The sequence below is a fragment of the Emys orbicularis genome, chromosome 3, assembly GCF_028017835.1.
Source record: "Emys orbicularis isolate rEmyOrb1 chromosome 3, rEmyOrb1.hap1, whole genome shotgun sequence".
Classification (NCBI taxonomy): domain Eukaryota; kingdom Metazoa; phylum Chordata; order Testudines; family Emydidae; genus Emys; species Emys orbicularis.
Window position 1 is genome coordinate 204,214,729 of NC_088685.1, and position 21,909 is coordinate 204,236,637.

Below are 21,909 nucleotides of genomic sequence, written 5' to 3' on the forward strand. Positions count from 1 at the left end.
CTGTATTTGGTCACTGCTCTTTTGTTCACACATGGACTATTTAAAAGGTTATTTAGGACTCTTCAGAACTTCTGGAACTGTTATTTAGGAAGGGCTTCATTATTCTCTAAGGGCTTGTCTCCACTTACTGGTGGATCGACACTGCGGAGAACAATCTACTGGGGGCTAGTGAAGACCTGCTAAATTGACCGCAGATCACTCTCCTGTCGACTCTGGTACTCCACCGGAATGAGAAGAGTAAGGGGAGTCAACGGGAAGCGTCTCCCGTCGACATAGCATAGTGTGGACCCTGCGGTAAGTAGATCTAAGCTACATCAACTTGAGTTATGCGACTAACGTAACTCAAATTGCGCAGCTTAGGTCGACTTTCCCCCATAGTGCAGACCTGCCCTAAGGGACCTATATATGGCCCAACTGATCTAATAAAAGTTATTTGATGGTTTTCAGGAACTGAATGTAAAATTTAGACAAGATTTTGTCTTGAAGTGAGCTTCCAAGATGAACAAATACTTAGATGGGAATGAAGTTATCTGAGAAGAAACTACCTCTTTTCTTTACACATAGAATGTGTAGTATTTGTTAGAAGGATGCTTCTTGTTTAAATGAAATAATGTACAAGTCAAACATAGTTGGGTTATATTCAAGTTACTGTATAATACTAAATCTATAAACCAAACTAAGCACAATTAGTGTAAGAAATGAAATTAACTGTTCTTCAGTTCAGCTAAAACTCAAAGTTCACAATAATACACACATTTTAGATGTCTTCTGTATTTTCATAGTGGTTTTTTCATTGTAGTTCCTTGACTAGTAATCTGGATAATATTGTTCTTTTTTTCAGGTTGTTGAAGACCAGAAAACTAGACTGTGTACAAATCTCATTGTTCCTGACCATGATCAGTGTAACTTGGAACATCTTCCTAATTTGGACTAAGATAGGGCTGTTGCTTAAAATGGCACCTCATTCTGTCAGTGCCAAATCATGCCCATCGGTGTGTCGCTGTGATGCAGGTTTCATTTATTGTAATGATCGTGAATTGACATCAATTCCTACAGGAATTCCACAGGATGCTACCACCCTCTACCTTCAGAACAATCAAATAAATAATGCTGGGATTCCTTCAGACCTGAAAAACTTGCTTAAGGTAGAGAGAATATACTTGTATCACAACAGTTTAGATGAATTCCCTACCAATCTCCCTAAGTATGTTAAAGAACTGCATTTGCAGGAAAATAATATAAGAACCATTGCTTATGATTCACTTTCACAAATTCCTTATCTGGAAGAATTGCATTTGGATGATAATTCAGTTTCTGCTGTTAGTATTGAAGATGGAGCTTTCCAGGACAACATCTATCTCAGACTACTTTTTCTCTCTCGAAATCACCTTAGCACCATTCCCTGGGGTTTGCCTAAAACGATAGAAGAGCTACGCTTGGATGATAATCGTATTTCCACAATTTCAGAGGTGTCCCTTCAAGATCTTACAAATCTAAAACGTCTGGTTTTAGATGGAAATCTTTTAAACAATCACGGATTAGGAGACAAAGTCTTCATAAATCTAGTCAATCTAACAGAACTGTCATTGATCCGCAATTCCCTTACAGCTGCTCCCATAAATTTGCCAGGCACAAACCTAAGAAAGCTTTATCTTCAAGAAAATCATATAAATCGTGTACCACCTAATGCTTTCTCTGACCTAAGGCAGTTGTATCGACTAGATATGTCCAATAACAATCTAAGCAATTTACCTCAGAGTATCTTTGATGACCTGGACAACATAACTCAATTGTTTCTTCGTAACAACCCATGGTACTGTGGATGCAAAATGAAATGGGTCCGTGACTGGCTTCAATCATTGCCTTTAAAGGTTAATGTACGTGGACTGATGTGTCAAGCACCAGAGAAAGTGCGTGGAATGGCTATCAAGGACCTCAGCACAGAGCTATTTGACTGTAAGGATGATAATACTGTAAGCACCATCCAAATTACTACTGCAATACCAAACACATTATACCCTGCCCAAGGGCACTGGCCAGTTTCTGTGACCAAACAGTCAGACATAAAGACTCCCAATCTAAATAGAAACTACAGAACCACAGCAAGTCCAGTACGGAAAATCATTACAATCATTGTGAAATCTGTAAGCACCGAGAGCATTCATATTTCTTGGAAAGTTGCACTACCAATGACTGCTTTAAGACTGAGCTGGCTAAAAATGGGTCACAGCCCTGCCTTTGGATCTATAACTGAAACAATAGTTACAGGAGATAGGAGTGACTACCTACTTACAGCCCTTGAGCCAGAGTCACCATACCGTGTATGTATGGTTCCCATGGAAACCAGCAACATCTATCTGTCTGATGAAACCCCTGTTTGTATAGAGACTGAAACAGCACCTCTTAAGATGTACAATCCTACAACAACCCTAAACCGAGAGCAAGAGAAAGAACCTTACAAAAATTCTAATTTACCTTTGGCTGCCATCATAGGTGGTGTGGTGGCACTAGTAGCTATAGCACTGCTTGCGTTAGTGTGCTGGTATGTCCACAGAAATGGATCCTTGTTTTCAAGGAACTGTGCATACAGCAAAGGACGGAGGAGAAAAGATGATTATGCTGAAGCTGGAACTAAGAAGGACAACTCCATCCTAGAAATCAGGGAGACTTCTTTTCAGATGATACCAATAAATAATGACCAAGTGTCCAAGGAGGAGTTTGTAATACATACCATATTCCCACCTAATGGAATCAATCTGTATAAAAACAACCACAGTGAAAGCAGCAGTAACAGAAGCTACAGAGACAGTGGTATACCAGATTCAGATCATTCACATTCATGATACTGAAGGAAATAATGGACAGGAAAGAGTGACTATAAAGGTTGCTGTTCTACTGCAAAACACTGGATTAAAAGACTGAAAAAGCAATGTACTGTACATTTGCCATATAATTTATATTTAAGAACTTTTTATTAAAAGTTTCCAATTTCAGGTTACTCCTGCAATTAATGCAGTGGGGATACCTGACCACAATTCTCTATTTTAGTACTTTTTAGTAATTTGTACTGTATTTTCCTTGCTAATATTGAAGTTACAGCCCATTTAACTTTTGTGTTCTACTGAGTAAGATGACTTGTTGACTGTGAAAGTGAATTTTCTTGCTGTGTTGAACAATCAGGACTTTGCATTCATTTAAGATCCTTGTAAGTATAAGCACAGGCCATTTTTCACTTTGGTATTAATAAAATATTAAACCTGGCAGACAGAGGAGATGGAAAAAGTGGTTGCAAAAATTCTTAGAACTATAATGTTGGGTCTGTTAACTCTGTAAACCACGACAATACTCAATAAACAAAAATGTGCGTGGTAATGGGCAATATCAGCTGTCTGGATATATCCATTTTAACAACAGTGAAATGAATTTTTATAAGCCAATTTGTCATCTGCATGAAACTGAAGCTGTTGACATGAAAGCAAAAGTTTGAGACCTAGGCAGTTAATGAAACTCCTCACAAGACTTCAAGAATACACTACCACCACAAACCAAAGCGCACATTTAATTTCTATTTCTCAAAAATCTGTAAGTCTATATATTATGGAGAACATGATGATAGCTGATTATAGGCATTTGTGGGGAAATTTTAGTACCTGCACTTGAACAGAAAATATGCTAATAGTTCCACACATTAGAAAAATATCATTATGAACAAGACTAAAATAAGGCCTCAACCAGTTTTGAGACATGATGGTAAATGGTTAATTGTACAATTGCTAAATATGGAAATAAAGTTCTTACTTCTAAAGCATATAAAATACCACAGACTACAAGTGTATTAAATATACTTAGACTTGGCAGAATTTGATTTTTTGTTATAATTTAAACAGAAAATATCAATGTTTATTTTTTAACATTTTTTCAATTTATATCTATTTAAATTTTCACAGTTGTGCAAAATTATGGATTCTAAGCATTTTTATGATTTTTATTCACTTAAATTTTCATGGTTCCAGGAAATTTTAGGGTGTGTGTCAAACAATGGGGGGGGCAGAGGGGTCAGACAATTATTTAATGACTGTAGACATTCAGATTGAAACATTTAAATATACAGAGTACAATATCCTCAAATCAAATTCTAATAAGTTCTCAAGCCGCATTTTTTTTATTTTGCCTGTCTGTAAATTTTGATGATCATCAATGGCAATATTTTTCATCAGTTTGTGTACAGCCAAATCAACATTTAACGACATTTACCAACAAAATACAAATCCTTCCAATCCTAATCCTTCCAAACCTAAATATACTTCCACTACAGTCAGGAATACTGCCCATTACTGTCACAAATTTCCACGAACTTAATAATAAATTTCTAAGATAACAATTCCTGTTGAATTGTGAGGTATTTAATCTTTTAAACCCACGCCACTCTTTTTGGTTGCCATAATCAATTATTTTTGCAAATGAAAACCAAAGTGCATTGTACGCCCTTTGGCCAGTCTTGTATGTGCCTTGATCCAATGCTATGTGTATTCAGCTTTTAAAAATAAATTGGTAACAAATTTTTCATACATACTTAAGTATGAAAAACATTGGTCTTATTGCTGAATAAAATGTAAAAATAAGTACAGAACAATGTGTTTTGCTTTTCCTAACTGATGTGCAAAAAAAGCAGTTAAAGAATTAAAAATGTGGGCTGTGCACTAGTAAAAAATCCAATAGGAGGCAATTACTTTTCAGGTCACGAACTTCAACTGCTTCTTTGTCAAGCAGAGTGCCACAGTATTTGGCTGGGATTTTTTTTTTTTTTAAATCACTTTGAAAACAGGTTGTCACTTAACTGGATAACTATAATATTAACAACAGAAGGTAGGCAAGACATAGTCTGTTATCTCTGTTAACAAGAATGTACTCGTTATAAAAATTCTTTATACATTAATTAACTGGAGCTACAGAGATGGAGTAGAAGAACAATACAAGGTAAAGCACAGTATGAGTTTAGAGACTTTCAAAATAGACATACAAATGCCTAAATATATCTTTTGGACAGGGCCGCCCAAAGGATTCAGGGGGCCTGGGGCAAAGCAATTTTGGGGGCCCCTTCCATAAAAAAAAGTTGCAATACTATAGAATACTATATTCTCATGGGGGCCCCTGCGGGGCCTGGGGCAAGTTGCCCCACTTTCCGCCCCTCCCCTTCCCCCGGGTGGGCCTGTTTTGGATGGCATTTCTGTAGGGAGGAAGGATGCACAGAAAGTAAAATTCATCACTTTTAAGAATGTTTTTGTAACAACAGCGCACTTGGAATGCAATACAATGTTCAATTGATAAAAATGTGACTTCTGTTTTTGCTACTGAAACCCGGTCTGGAGTAAGAGGCCCACCTCTACAGATGTGTTATGCTTGCAAACTGATCAATTTCCAGAAGTAACATATTTCTCTTTCTTACACTCCCACTGGTTGACCATTTTCCCAGAAGCCTTAAAACTTGTACAGATTTTCCCTTAACAATGGCTGGAAGAAGCCAGAAAAAATTACAATGAAGGTAAGGTTTGATTGGTTCAACAGACAAATCTTTTCCCCCTCCCAGCCAACTCCACCCTTCTAACTTTTCAGACACGCCTAAGGCTTACAATAAAATGTGTTACAGTATTTCCTTTCACTTTGATTTCGAGTTGTAGCATGGTATACATCTCCCCAATCTGTCAGCCTCACAGTGCCTTCACACCACTGGGAGTTCTCCACTTCCTTTTCAGCAGTGAAGAAGGAGAACCACTGTGCTTCACCATGAAGATCACCAGAATCACATTGCCTTCCCTTCCGGAAGAACTTATTGTTTCAATTTGGTCACAAACTAATACCACAAAAGGGCATATCACACTAACCAGTTATTTCCTGATTTCTATATACTATGCTAAACAAACTATTTCTTGCCACATAAGCTCATTATTAGAGACAAATCTAGAAAACTGAAGTCTGAGACTGCAGATATATAGGGCCAGGCTATGCCTTTGTACAACACGCATTCCCTCCCCGCCACAAACGAGTCGGCACAGAAAAGGTTTCCCTGTTGAGGAGTTCCCTCCATTTTTCAATTAATAGTGAGGGCTTGTTCCTTCACGGAAAAAGCATATTTATTATGTGTCCTGCAGAATCCCTGATTCTCTGAGACCCAGTGGAGTTCAGAATCATTGGTACAAAGGTTGTGTGTCCTTCTGCCATTACCCCAGGTCTCTGATAGCAAAACTCCAATTGATTTCAGGGACTTTGCAGGCTTCTGATGTTGTGGTAAAGAGTACACAGCATGAGGTAGGCGCCACATAACAGTTAAATATAACTGCAGGCTAAATTTGTCCGCAGATACCTGGTACCATCCCCCTCTACCTTACCCACACATCCAGATCCCAGACTCTGCTAATGATTCCACTGATGAGTCCAGGAGAAGGAAGACAGAAAGCTGGCATATGGGAAGAGGACAATGTGCATGTAACTCATTAATACGTAAGGTGGCCAATGGTATATAAATTTCATGGGGCAAATTCTGCTCTCCACAGAAGACAATGTAGAGTCTGGATTTACATGAATGTGTGTGCAGCTAGGAAGCGATGGTGAAAAATTCACTCTTTTGAATATGCTATATATTAAAGTGTTGTTCACTTGGCAAATACTGAGATTGATTTTAAAATGCACTAACTTCAATGACTATGCTTTATTCTAAAATTTCTATTCCATCTCCCAGACACGCCTAAACAACTCAAAAATATACTTTTTTACAGACTGCTACACCTGTATACTCAGCTATTTCTGGCACCCTGCAGAATAATTCCGAGAAGGCAGAAGTATATAAATATTTCTGTTTTGTATTGGGGAAAAAACTGATGATCTAGTCTCACCAGATGGTGATGTAACACTCTTTCCATTGCACTAGTATCTCTGGAGCATGATAAACAGAAGCGAACAAAGTCAGACATTTTTAAGTCAGCAGATCCACATAACTTGCCTGCACAAGTTTTAAAAGATCTGGCTGAAGAGCTATCTGGACCATTAATCTTGATTGTCAATAAGTCTTGGAGCACTGGGGAAGTTCCAGAGGACTGAAAGAAAACTAAAGTACAATTTTTAAAAATGGGTAAATGGGGTGACCTGAGTAATTAAGTCCTGACAGCCTGATATTGATTCCAAGAAAGATAATGGAGTGACTGATAAAGGACTCGATTAATAATCAACATGGTTTTATGGAAAACAAATCCTGCCAAACTAACCCAATATTTTTTTTGATACATTACAAATTTGGTTGATAAAGGTGACAGTGTTGATGTAATATTCACAGACTTCTGTAAGGCATTTGACCCGGTACATTTTGATTAAAAAACGAGTACAATATAAAATTAACATGGTACACATTAAATGGATTAAAAACTAGCTAATAGGTTTGAAAATGTAATTGTAATCAGAGAATCTTCATCTCATAGGTGTTTTTCCAGTGGGATCCCACAGGAATTGGCCCTATGCTAATTAACATTTATATCATTTTATATTATATATCTATATAGAAATAAAATGTAACCTTCTACTGTCTATAATACTATTCCTAAATTCCTACTATGATGTTTTAACCAGGAAAATTAACTCTGGATCACTGGCATGGTAGTAACCATATTCATTTTGTCTCAATGACTTCCAAAACTAATTAGCTTCACTTACAGAGTGTTTCTTACTAGCTAACAGCACTGCAATCTCAACCTGAAATCTTAAAACTGTAGGGCTTCTTCTGGCTTTAACATGACCAGCAGCAAAATATTCTGCGTTTGGAACACAGTAAACAACCCTATTAGTAATGCACTAGTTAGAACGGATTCTGCCATTGCTGTACAGGCAACTTAGTACTAGCAGGAACAAAAGGAATAAAACCTTATTTTGTTATTCAGGTAAAGAAGACGTGACTCTGAATACATACACAGAGCTTAATTGCTAAGTAAGAAGGAGCCTGTTTTGTATATTTACTGTGACCAAAGTTGGACATAAACATTTGTTTCTCTTATGACAATACTGTCTTTCTTGATTTATCAATTTCAGACTTGTTTTCTGTATTTGGAATGGTGCTAAAATTGTCCTGGATATTTTATACTTAAATGAAAAACTCAACCTTATCTCAAAATGTCTTTGGGCACTCATATCATCCGTTGATTCATCATCACCCTGGAAATAATCTTTGTTTAACTACTCCTATGCAGAGAGCAGAACAACAACAAAAACTGCAGGGCACAAGCCTCCCTCTATTTAAGATGAAGAGGAAGCTTTCCCTGGAGATAAAATTATCCCACAACTACCTACTGCAAAGTTTCTTTCTTTGGTAGCAACTGGCTTTGACCACTATCAGAGAGAGGATGCTACATCGAAGAGACTAGACCAGTGGTTCTCAAACTAGGACCGCCGCTTGTTCAGGGAAAGCCCCTGGCAGGCCAGGCCGATTTGTTTAGCTGCCGCGTCCGCCGGTTCGGCCGATCGCAGCCCCCATTGGCCGCGGTTCGCCGCTCCAGGCCAATGGGGGCTGCGGGAAGCGGCGCGGGCCAAGGGATGTACTGGCTGCCACTTCCCGCAGCCCCCATTGGCCTGGAGCGGCAAACCGCGGCCACTGGGAGCTGCAATCAGCCGAACCTGCAGACGCGGCAGGTAAACAAACCGGCCCGGCCCGCCAGGGGCTTTCCCTGAACAAGCGGCGGCCCTAGTTTGAGAACCACTGGACTAGACTTCTGATCTGATCCTGATGGAAATTCCTACATTGCTTCTACAAAACTTTGTTTCTACAAAAACTTCTATTTTTTAATTTATTACATATCTCTGCCGTTAGAATAGCAGCCATTTTGTTTTAACTAGGTACACAAGCAGTGCAATCCAATATTATAACTACGTCACAGTTTATCAAATTTTAGACCTACAATCTTGCAGTGTCACTTTAACAAATGCACACTTGAGATTAAAAGATAAGTATACATATTTTTATTAGCTCAATTCCTCAAATCTTGTTTCCCCACAAATATGGATAGGAAACAAAGTGAGCATGTGGATCTCAGTTAAATGCACAAGTTGTAGTTAGATCACAAAAAGTACTGCACGCATTTAGCTAGCATTTGAGACAGGACATCAGGTTACACAGAACTGCTTACATTAATGTAGTGTAAATTTACAGAATAAGTAATACTCCTTACATATACTGAAACAAAACATTTCAACAAAATTGATGTAAAAAGATGGACAATTGTTCTGTTCTGCTTTGGCAGTTCTTATGATCATCAGTTGTGAGCTGAAACTTACCGACTCTTTGTCAAAGCAAAGAAATGATATATGCTACTCTGTCTCTCCTTTTTAAAGAGCTCATGATGATCGAAGCTTGGTAAACTGTGGAGGTCTTGCACTGCACCGGTAATTATATGATCTTGCTCATGTACCATAATCCCATCTGGTAATATCATTGATATTGCAGTACCAAGTCTTTCCTGATACATGAATTGCCTTGTCCCAAAGCATGCAGATTTCATGTCATAAGCAAATATCCGTTGTAAACTACACCTGAAATGTATTTCAGTTAAGATCCTCGGCGGTAAAATACTAATGTGTTAATTCACTGAACCACTCTTTTACAATCCCTTTATGTTTTCTTAGACTGATAGTATAACGGAATAAAAGCACAGGATCCGCCTCATGCTATATTACAGTAATATGAGGCTTTTGTGAAATATGAACCTATGACCTTGCTCAGTAAGAAGAATGCTAACAAACAAGCACTAAAAAGAGAAGTGTCTTGCTAGGACCAATTAAGACCTCACTAGTTTAAAGCATTCATACTAGGCAAGATTCAACTCTGTGCAGAGGGCCAGGACAAAATATGGTTTAAGTGGGATTCTCTGCACAGGAATAAATATGTTCCATTAAACACAACTATTACTAAAGAGAAAAATAGTTACGAAGTTTTATGTGTTTTTTTTATTATACAAAAGAGAACAACGACTACAAAAAAAGCTTAGAGCTAAATGACAACTCATGTTTTCTTTTCAATTTCTGAAGTCTTCTAGGCATCTGAACCTTTAAATAATTAGAGCTGCTAAAATCAAGAGAGAGACTGCTTGATGTTGTTTAATCATCAAATATGGGATGCAGCATTCACAGATGTCTCAGGGGAACTCTAACTTTATGCACAATTTTAAATGTTATTTAAATTAATGAGAATGTAAAAATTCTATCAGAATCAGAAAATTACATGCCTACCAGATACAATCCCCGTATCTACTGTGTAACTAAAAAGTTCTAGATACATGCGTAGCTTTAAAAAAAAACGAGATACATCTAATGCTGTTTTTAATGCTTTCAAGTTTCACTCTCCTCTAAATCCAGTCTAGAGTCTCAAGTATGCCCAGGAGTCTAAACACGTATAATTTACACATCCTGCCTATCTCCTCAACACGTAGATTATAACGACACTGACTCTCTTAAGCTCACTGACACGCTCACACTTCTCAACAAATTAGTTTACCTGTTCAACCACCTTTTCTCATGAACCCCATTACTGCTGAATTTGGCACATAGGAATTAAGTCTAAGGGCCTGTTTATATTAGACAAGGTGCATTGGTATTACAATCAATTTGCACCAGCTTAAGTAGATTGATTTATTTACACTGGTGCAACTTTGGTGTTGTTTAACATCCTTATTAATGACCTAGATGTAGGATACCGATCAAATCTGCAGATGACAAAAGCTGTGGGGGGAAGGAGGGGAAAGGAGAGAAGGGGGTTTGCAAAAACTTTGGAGGATAGAACTAAAATTCAAAGTGATCTGGATAAATTGGAGAACTGAGCTATAGAAAACAAAATTAAATTAAACAAATACCAATGTAAGGTGCTACACTTAAGGAAGAAAAACCTAAGACACAAATTATAGAATGGGGAGATAACTGGTTTGACAGCAGCACCGCTGAGAAGGATCTGGGAATTGTGATGGATCACAACCTCAACAATATAATGCTGTTGCAAAAAAAGCAAATGCAAATTTGGGTTGCATTAACAGAGGAACAGCATGCAAGTCACGAGAGGTGATAGTACCGCTCTACTCGGTGCTGGTTAGGCCTCAGCTAGAGGACTGTGTCCAATTTTGGTCACTGCCGTACAGAAAGGATGTAGAGAAACTGGAAAGGATCTGGAGGCAAACAACAAGGATGATCAAAGGGATGGAATGAAAGCCATATGAGCAAAGTCTGAAGGAACTGGGTATGTTGAGTTTGGAAAAGAGGAGATTAAGGGAGGACATGATAGCAGTCTTCAAACCTGAAAGGCTGCCATAAAAAAGATGGAGAAAAGTTGTTCTCTTTTGACACAGAGGGCAGGACAAGAGGCAGTGGGTTCAAACAACAGTACAGCAGATTTTAGGGCTGTCAATTAATCAGAGTTAACTCAGCGATTAACTCAAAACAAATTAATCGCAATTAATAGCAGTTTTGATCAAACTGTTAGTACTAATTGTTACCTTTTCTTGAATATTCCATTCTTTTGCAACACCCAAGAAACGCTCTACACGTTTCAGCATGCGTTACTATTAAAGCAAACGACTGCACTGTCCATGCAGCATCAATCAGGTGTGCTGTGACTCCAAGATAGCTGTGACTGAAATCATCTTTGTTAAACATGGGAGACCAGAACTGCACCCAGTATTTCAGATGAGGTCTCACCAGTGCCTTGTACAATGGTAATAACATTTCCCTATCTCTACTGGAAATACCTCGCCTGATGCATCCTAGGATTGAATTAGCCTTTTTCACAGCTGCATCCCATTGGCAGCTCGTAGTCAACAACCAATCACCAGGTCTTATTCCTCCTCTATCACTTCCAACTGATCTTTCACTTTGCAGTAGCTCTGTCAATTAAGGATTAATTCACAGCATGATTAACGTGTTAATTTCTTTAACACGTTAATCACACTCCATAAGCAGCAGGGGGGCTGGAGACCCAGAGCCCTGTGCCCCAAGCAGGGCTAAGGGCTGGAGACCCAAGTGGGGCTGAAGCCCTGAGCCCCAGAGGCAGCGGGGAGCTGAAGATCGGAGCTCCACAGGGGGCTGAAGGCTGGAGCCCCCTGGCCCAAGGGGGGCTGAAGCATGGAAACCCGAAGCATGGAGACTCAAGTGGAGCTGAAACCCTGAGCCCCGGAAGCAGCGGGAAGCTGAAGATTGGAGCTCCGTGGGGGTACTGAAGGCCAGAGCCCCATGTCCCGAGGGGGACTGAAAGCCAGAACCCCCTGCCCCAAGGGGGACTGAAGCCCAAGCCCCACGGGACTGAAGGTAGGGAATCACAATTTTGTGTGTGGGGGGGGGGTCACAATATTTTTTAAGTCCAAATGGAATCACCAGCACAAAACATTTGAGAAACACTGCTCTAAAATTTTACATTGTTTTATTTTTGAGTGCAGTTATGTAAAAGAAATTCTACATTTGTAAGTTGGACTTTCATGATAAAGAGATTGCACTACAATACTTGTTTGAGGTGAATTGAAATCGTTTTGTTTTTTTTTTGTTTATCTTTTTTACAGTGCAAATATTTGTAACCAAAAATAATACAAAGTGAGCACTGTACACTTGGTATTCTGTGTTGTAATTGTAATCAATATATTTGAAAATGTAGAAAATATTCAAAAGATTTAAATAAATGGTATTCTATTATTGTTTAACAGTGCGATTAAAACTGCGATTAATCATGATTAATTTTTTTTATCTTGCTTTTAATCATGATTAGTTTTTTTAATTGCTTGACAGCCCCAGCAGATTTAGATTAAATCTCAGGAAAAATTTCCAAATGTAAGAACAGTAGGACAACGGAACAAACTGCCTAGGGAAATAATGGAATCACCTTCATTGAAGGTTTTCAAAAAGAGGCTGAATCAGACATGGGCAAACTACGGCCCACGGGACCGTCCTGCCCGGCTCCCGAGCTCCTGGCCGGGGAGCCTAGTCCTCTGCCCCTCCTCCTCTGTTCCCCTCCCCCGCAGCCACGCCGCCGCACGGGCTGCGCTCTGGCCCGCCGCTCCCGCTGGGCAGCGTGGGGAGCGCAGCTGGCTCTGACCAGGTGTCGCGGCTGCGAGCTCCTGCTGCTGGTAAGGGGGCGGGGCACGGGGGGGAGGTAAGGGAGTGGGAGGTTCTGGGGGGCAGTCAGGGAGGAGGGGGCGGTTGGATGGGGTGGAGGTTCTGGAGAGGTGGTCAGGGGATGGGGAACAGGGAGGGTTGGGAGTGGGAGTCCCAGGAGGCCTGTCAGGGGGCAGGGATGTGGATAGGGGTTGGGAGGGCAGTCAGGGGACAGGGAGCAGGGTTGGATGAGGGGGTGGGATCCCGGGGGCAGTTAGGGGCGAGGGTCCCGGGAGGGGTGGTCAGGGGAAGAGGAGCAGAGAGCGGTTGGATAGGGGGTGGGAGTCCTGGGGGGAGCTGTCAGGGGGCGGGGTGTGATAGGGGTTGGGGCAGTCAGGGGACAGGGAGCAGGGAGGGTTGGATGGGTTGGGGGCCTTGAGGGGGGCAGTCAGGAGGCGGGAAGTGGGAGGGGGTGGAGAGGGAGTGAGGGCCAGGCTGTTTGGGGAGTCAGAGCCTTCCCTACCCAGCCCTCCATACAGTTGCGCAACTGCAATGTGGCCCTCGGGCCAAAAAGTTTGCCCACCCCTGGGCTGGATAGCCGTCTGTCTTGGATGGTTTAGACACAATAAATCCTGCATGTTAGCAGAGGGGTTAGACTAGATGACCCTTGCTGTCCATTCGAGCCCTATGCTTCTTTGATTCTGTAATATGGACCAGGCTGAAGTTGGAGATGCACACACAGAACTCCAAAGAGCCCGGTGTAGCAAGAGAAACAACAGAGGTATGTAAGATAATGTTAAAGTAGGTCACAACATCTTATTCCTTTTTCCAGCTCATCAGAGTATATGTTACATTTCTAGTGTAGACATGCCCTAAATTGGTGTAAGTCCGCTTATGTTAGGTCGACTTACAACCACCACAGTAATTACTGCAGTAGTTGTATGTCCACACTACCCTCCTTCTGTTGGTGGTACACATCCTCACCAGGAGTGCTTCCACCGACTTAAGAGGGGCAGTGGGGGGGGAAGGGGCAGCTGAGAGCCCAGGCTCTCAGCTCCACAGGCAGCTTCCCGCTCGCAGCCTGGCTGCTCCCTGGTCTCTCAGCTCCCTGCCGCCAGGAACCCAGCTGCCCCCTCGGCTCTTGGTTCCCTGCTGCAGGCGGGACCCTGGTTGTGAACTCCACACCAGGAGTCCAGGCAGCTCCCGGTAGTTTCCAAGCAGCCACCAGGCATCTCAACCAAAGATATCAGTGATGCTGCAGCAATTAATAGAACTTACAACCTACAGTATTCATAAGCCGAATTTTTTTAGTAAAAAAGGGAAGCATCAGAGAAGGGGGTCGACTTATGAACGGATATAGAGAGGGAGAGGTGGGACACAGCCCCTCCCCCCCAACAGAGGGAGCAAGGAGAGGCAGCACAGCTAGCAGAGCCAGAAGGGAAGAGGCAGGGCTAGGGGTGGGGCAGGGAGGGGTTACACACGGAGGGGTCATGTGGGGAAGTCCCGGGTTAGAGGTGGGATCATGTGGGGGTTGGTCACAGGGGTTACTCCCCTGACCCCCAGTTTACCCCCCTCCCCCAATTTCCTCACCAGTTGCTGTCCAGGCCCGTCAGGGTAAGCCGCTGGCACGCCGAGACATTTTGTTTACTTAGGTTTACCTCCAGTCCTGTGGATGCTCGAGGTAAACAAACAGTCTCAGCCCGCCAGCGGCTTATCCTGATGGGCTGGGAGCCAAAGTTTGCTGACCCCTGAATTATAGGGTTGGCTTATGAATGGGTCATAAAAAATTGCCATTTTTACTTATCCATCTTGGGGAGGGTGGGGGGTGGGGCGGCTTATAAACCAGGGGTCTCAAAGTCCCGGCCTGCAGGCCATCTGCAGCCTGAGAACCTCCCCACTGGGGCTGCAGAGGAGAGAGACATGCTGCCACGCTGCCGGCTCTGTCTGCTGCAGGCGCCGCCCCCCGCAGTTCCCATTGGCTGGGGGAGTGGGACAGAGATACCATCATTAGTCGCCAGGCAGAGTCAGCCATGGAGGCAGCGTCACTTTTTTCCACAATGAATATAAACAAGTCAAAATACCGAACACAGCTATTTGATGCCCACCTTGCTGCAATCCTGACAGTTTCAACTGCTCGGTCACTGAGGCCAAACATCAACAAACTGACAGAACTGAAGCGTTGCCAGGTGTCTGGCAAACACTAAAAACTCTCTGGCAGGTGAAGAATTGTATAAAGTTGTATGACGGTTTTATTATTTCTAGGAAATTTGAAATAAAAAATACAATATAAACGTTTTCTTTTCTGAACACCATCTTCAGTGATATTATTGGCCCGCTGGGAGGATTTGAGGACTGGCACTGGCCTTAAGGTAAATTGAGTTTGAGACCCCTGCTTTAAACGAACTCGCTTATGATTGAGTATATAGAGTAATTAAAATTTTCAACATCATCTTTAAATTTTTCTGTGTAATCAATCACTAGCTTTATTATCATACACATTTTAGACTAAGATTAAGAGAATAATAAAACTGCTTTGCCATTTTAGCTCTTAGAATATTAGAAATGGGGGGAGTTCAGTTTTAACCAAGATCCTAGCTGAAAAACAAGTATTCTACATTATGTTGTATGTAAACTACTTATTTTAATGAAACAAAAAATTAATTTCTTCGTCAACCTAGCTGTGCTATTCCTTGGATATTGAGACAAGACATATGAGGCTGCACATGCAGGAAACTACAGCTAGCTCCTGAAGTTACCCCATAATTTGATTTGTAAAGGTGTATTTCTTTTGGTGAGATTTACTTAATAGCTACATCCTGACTCCTATTCATTTTTTCAGGAACTCCTGCTGATATGGTAAGTCTAGGTTTTATGGCCTTACTGTCACTTAAAACTAGCTGCTAGAATAAGTCCAAAACTAAAGGGCAAGAAATCCAACATATAATTCCATGGACCTCAAAACCCCACCAAATCCTCAAAAAGCATCTATCAAAGTGATTTCAATCCAATGATTCAGTACAAAGTCAAAAGATGTAAGCTGTTCTAATCCAATGCTTTCAGCTTCTTAAAACCCAGCCTCCACTGCTAGTTGCCAGGGCCCAGCTGACATGTTCTTCAAAGAATGGAAGCAAGAGAGCTCAGCAATGCCTAGCGACAGGGCTCTTCAGTGGTTTTCAAACTGACAGCTGTTTGCTTTGGGTTTATATACTACAAAAACAACTCAGGAGGCGAATAACAAACGGCACCATGTTCCAGTCCAGGAGTTTTTATTACAATGAGTTTAGCTCTGGGCAAGCTGCCACAATCAGCACATTTTGACAGGAAATTCACTGACTATGTATTTTTTTCTTAAATAGTATGCAGGATTTATGCTACTCCTGAGCAAGATACATAGAACACCTATGGCTGTATATAGCACAATTTTATCATCTCATCAAAAACTGATTTTTTTAAATTTATGAAGAGATTGTCCAACTTGATTTTACCTCTCTGCAAGGTAATGAAATAGATAAGTTTCATTCCTCTGTATAATCCCCCAAATTAATTTAAAGTATATTTAACAGGTTGTGTACCTCATCATATCTTTTCACTGTCAAACTCCTGTTTTGGGATTATGTAGAACTGCATCAGAAGGCGGACAATGTACTGATGCTAGTGGCAAAATACTTTTCAAGGAAGGCTATTAGCAGAGTATGGTTATTTCTTAGGAAGTAATTGCTTGTTTCTATTAATTTTCATCAGTGTCATGACATTAAAGCTAAATATCAAGTCAAATACATATAACTTCACATACTTTATTGTCTTTTTAACAAATTACTCGGTGGAAAAAAAAATGTGTCCTGACTTTAAATTTTCTTGTACAACTCCCTACTATGGTACTGGCAGAAGTGAAGAAAAAGCAGCTGCTTAAAGATTGACAAAGATTAAAGGAATGCATAAAAAAGCAGAAATAGTTTGCTTGTAGGGTCCAGTCCTGCCCTCCATTATGTGGCTTACATATCTTGAAAACTCATGTAAGCACACATACACAGGCTTGAACAGCAGCAATTTTTCTAAGATGTTCAGGGACACAAGCCACACAGAGGGCAAGATGGAGCTGTTAAAGGATGCTGAAAGTACCAGCTTCTGTACCTTTAAAGTATGGGCAGCTTGCCCAATGTGCAAGAAATTAACAAGTCTCAGAATGTGGAGACATTTTTACAGCTGCTCTCATCAACTGAATTTCAAACTGAGCTGCTCCTTTCAGAATAGTTTCACAATCCTGCCACTGAATATGCTATTCCACCCTGCTGCTGCCACCTGTTCTCTCTCCACTGCCTACATCCAGTTCCTCCACTCCCAGCTCTGCATTTCTGAAGATGAAGAAACAGCCAAGTCAAGCAGAACAAGCACTCGTGAATCAGCCAAAGCACTGCAAACTCCCGCATGAACCACCCTTCCCATAGTGTGCTGAACATGAATTCAGGAAGTAAGGAGGGATGGAATTTTGCCGGAAGAGAAGGGATTCTCTCTAGACGCTGCTGTTTGTGTTATGCTACCATTTCTCCTGACTCTGTCTGGCTTATGTATAACTGCACTTGCTTGTTTCTTTGAGCCACCACCCTAAGCACTGAACTGCGGAAAGGGGACAAATGCAGGTGACAACTCATGTTATTTACAGACAATTACAAAAATACCTTTCTGCATCCCCCCATGCACCCTCCAGCTCAGCCAGTGCCCCCCAACTCCCTGCAACTCACGACTCTGTCAGTGCAACTCAACCACTGTACACTCCAACCAGAGGTGAAAGTAAGCTGGTCTGGTCCAGTACGGCATACCGGTAAAAAAAGCCGACCGTACCGGCTGGGCCACTGATGGAGGGGGGGGACAGCTGCTCTGGGGCCCGGTGATTTAAAAGGGCCCGGGGCTCCTGGAAGCGGCTGGAGGCCCTGGCCCTTTAAATCGCCACCAGAGTCCTGGGTCTCCGACGGCAATTTAAAGGACCCAGGGCTCCGGCTGGAGCAGTAGCAGTGGCCGGGAGGCCCGGGCCCTTTAAATTACTGCCGGAGCTGCTACCACGGCAGCAGCCAGAGCCCTGGGCCCTTTAAATTGCCACTAGAGCCCCAGGCAGCACAGGCCAGGCAGCACTGAAGGGCTGGCTGAGGGAGTCTGGCCCCCGCCAGTTATGTCCAAGGCCCCGCCCCTCCCACCCAAGGCTTTGCCCCTTCCGGGGGCCCAGAGCCGCCCCCTCCCTTCCGCACCTTGCTAAGGACCCCAGCTGCCCTGCATACTGGTAAGTCCCTTAAGTTACTTTCACCCGTTTCACCCTGGGCCATTGAACATCCAGTTCACGGCGCCACAGCGGGGCTTGCGGGCTCCCTGCTAGCGCCACAGCTCCCAGGTCCGGAAGCAACTGGCATGTCCGGCTCCTAGCCTTAAGGGCTGCCAGGGAGGGTCCTCATGCTGCCCCCCACCCCTTCCCGCCCACAAGCGCACCTCCCATTGGCTGGGTCAGAGCAGGAAAGTAACTAGCCCCACTCACAAGCGCTCAGTAGGCAGCTGTTGAGGGGTCATGTGGCACACGCTTCTCCCGCTGCTGCCTGGCCCCCTTCTCCTCACACTCCTCCTGTGGCTGGACTCGAGCTGCAGCACGTGCCCTGCTGTGAACTGTGATCTGTCATCCCCATTCCCTCCTCACTGCATCCCTCTCTGCCCAACCATCCTGCCCCCCATCTCCCCCTCACTGCATCCCTCCCCGCCCAACCATCCTGCCCCCCATTTCCCCCTCACTACATCCCTCCCCGTCCCACCCCCCGCCCCACCTCCCCATCCCATCCCTGTACCCCTTACAGCGCTCTCCCACCCATCCTCTCCACCTTCCAGGGCCACCACCCCCCTGTCCCTCACCCCCAACACCCAAGCCCCATTCATCTCCATACACTGCTGCACTCCCATTATGTCCCTATACACCCCTTTGTACCGCACATCCTCCTGCGCCTGTAGCCTTCTGCCTCCCCCTATATCCCCATCCACTCCACATACCCCCACACCCCCTCCTCTCTCCTTCACTGTCCCCTCTCACCCCCACCCTGCTCTCGTCCTTGGCCTCTTTCCCTCCCCATCCTCTCTCCTCCACCCCCACAACTCCCCCATCTTTTCCCCTCCAGCCCATCTCCTCCCTTCCCGGCTGGGTGATTTAGGCAGCCCCTGGAAAAGTGTATGAAAAAGTGTCTCTGTGTAGGCAAGTGTGTGCATGCATGCATTGTATGTGTGTATACTGTGTGTCTTTGTGTAGGGAGATGCGTGTATTGCCGCAAGTGTGTATACGTGTGTGAATAAAATTTGCAGTCTAACTCTTTGACTTTTATTATTTTTGCTGGCTTGCGCACAAAAAGATTGATGACAAAATATGTGTGTATTCATTTCATAACAAGTTTTTAAAAGAGACGGGAACTCTAAAAGAAATTTATTGTGTCTTAAAAAGTGAATGTTGTTGACTAGTAATTGCAGAAGAGCCGGTGGATCAGACATTTCTCCCCACCTTTGTCTAGCTACATTATAAACTCTGTGTTGCAGACTCTCTCTTTTTATGTGTATGTCCAACATCTACCACCCTGCAGTCCTGATCTTAGTTGGGGTCTCTAGGCACTAAACAACAATTGTAATAATAAACAATGAGGAAGTATGTGTGTTAGGGCATGCTAGATGTGTACACATGAATACACGTATGTATCTGCATCTTGGTGTGGGAGTCAGTTTCTACAGATTTATTTTCATAGGTATCTGGACAGGTGTGCATTTCTGTGGTTGTGCTCTGTGGATTTGTATTTGGGCGTTAGGAGTGGTTCTTTAATGGACCCATTGCAGCTATGATAATGTGTGGTCTTAATTCCACACATAAAATTACAATAACTTTAGTGAACAAAAAACATGGAGCTGGTTAAGAAAAATGGGAAGAGGGGAGGGAAAGAATCATGAAAACCTTTGGAAATTTCATTTTTTTTAAACTACCCTTTTTGACTATTATGCTGCCAGCTCTAGCGTCCTGTAACAAATAAAACCTGAACTTAGCATAATACATCTGTCAAAACAATAAATATGCCTGTTTGGGCCTGGCAGTGAAAATGAGCATGAGAGAGGGTGGGGGAGAGCAAGCAATGGAGGGAGGGGAGATGGAGTGAGCGGGGGCGCAGGGTCTCAGGCAGGGTGGGGCCTCGGGGAAGGGTGTTTGGTTTTCTAGAATTCGAAAGTTGGCAACCCTATTGGGGGTAGGTGCATTGAACACCTAATACACTGAATGCATCTGAAGTGTGTCCAAATAGATCCTACTGGCTATCACCAGCTCCAGAGAAACAGAGGGAAGGCAGCATAGACAACTTTTTTCCTTTTTGTCCTTTAATAGTGTTAGATGGAATCCTGTAGGTGAGAGTGAATGGGTTGTAAAAGGAGATGATGAGCTTGAGCATTTCAGCAACTCTAGTTCTGGCAAAGTAAAGGTATGTGTGTTGATGGGGAGTACTGGGGCATTGCTGACAGAGAACAGAGTTTAGGCTGCATGGGCAAACTTAACTGTACATTTCCTACTTTTCAGAAGTTTGAGTTGCTCAATTCAACGTTCTGCAAGGGGACAACACACCACCAACCAACCAATCTTAACTCTATGTTAACTTATTTTGTCATTGAATTTATCATGAAAGCAAATACCCTATGTGACGCTGGCAAACCAGGTGCCAGCTCAGATCAGAACCCCAGACCAATTCACTTGTGTTTTAGTGTAGATCAAAGTATTAAATGTTTAAGTGTGTATTCAGATGTTTAAAACTAGTGAAATGTTACTTGTATTGTTCTCACGTATCTGTTCCTGTTATAATGTAATAGCAAACATTTACATTGTGTATACCCAAGTAACTAAATAAGCCATCAAAGAAATTTTGTGAAATACTAATTAAGGACTTAAGCAGACTTTAACAGAAAATGCTAATTTCAATGCAAGTGGCTGTTATGTAAGATGGTTGCAATTCCTCACTCATCACCATGAAAGGAAAAGCTCACATGGGTAGAAACGCTGTCAGCTTGCTTTCTGTTTGACGATATATAAATATGGATTCAAAGAAAGATCCCTCATCTCTGAACTGTTTGGATTCTAACAGGGCAGAATAACTGCATGAGAAGATGGATATCCCCAGAGCTATTCTGAGTAGCCCGGAGAGACTTTAGGAAAACTGGTAGATTACTACATTTCTGCTACTATTTGTAAATATAGACGGTGATTTACCTGTACATATGTCCTACCTCTCATTCTTTTTTCTTAGCTAATAAACCTATAGTTACTTAACTACAGAACTGGCGGCCAGCATTGTCTCTGGTTTAAGATCTGGCTACCAATTGATCTGGGGTAAGTGATTGGTCTCTTGGGACTGGGAGAAATTTCATGTGGTGTGATTTTTGGTTTAAGTGACATTTTATCATAAAATTCAGTTTGTCTGGGTGGCAAGATAGACTGGAGAGGCTAAGGGGACTGTCTGTGACTTCCTGGTAAGACTGGTACAGTGACCCAGGAGTTCACATTTGGTACTGGCTTGGTGAAATCTAATTATAGAATACACCACCGGTTTGGGGTGACTGCCCTGTTTCTGACTGTCTGTCCTGAGATAGGCACTCACAGTTGAGAGCCATTCCAGACAGCGTGACACCATCTTCTACTCAATCACTAACTTTCAGACGCAATAATTGTTCAGGTAGGTCAAACTACCTAACTCTGAAGGTTTAATTTGTGGTAATCATCACAAAATTTAAGGAAAAGTGTCATGATAGACCCCTCACAGAAGA

General features: G+C 42.5%; 2 protein-coding genes across 2 annotated transcripts in view; one reads left to right on the forward strand and one right to left on the reverse strand.

The window, feature by feature from the left end:
* Positions 1–21,909, reverse strand: part of MACROD2 (mono-ADP ribosylhydrolase 2) — a 1,323,621-nt gene that overhangs the window by 1,120,748 nt on the left and 180,964 nt on the right. The window lies entirely within an intron of this gene.
* On the forward strand, positions 894–2,843 carry FLRT3 (fibronectin leucine rich transmembrane protein 3). The gene has a single exon (XM_065401703.1). The coding sequence runs from the start codon at positions 894–896 to the stop codon at positions 2,841–2,843; it is 1,950 nt and encodes a 649-aa protein (XP_065257775.1).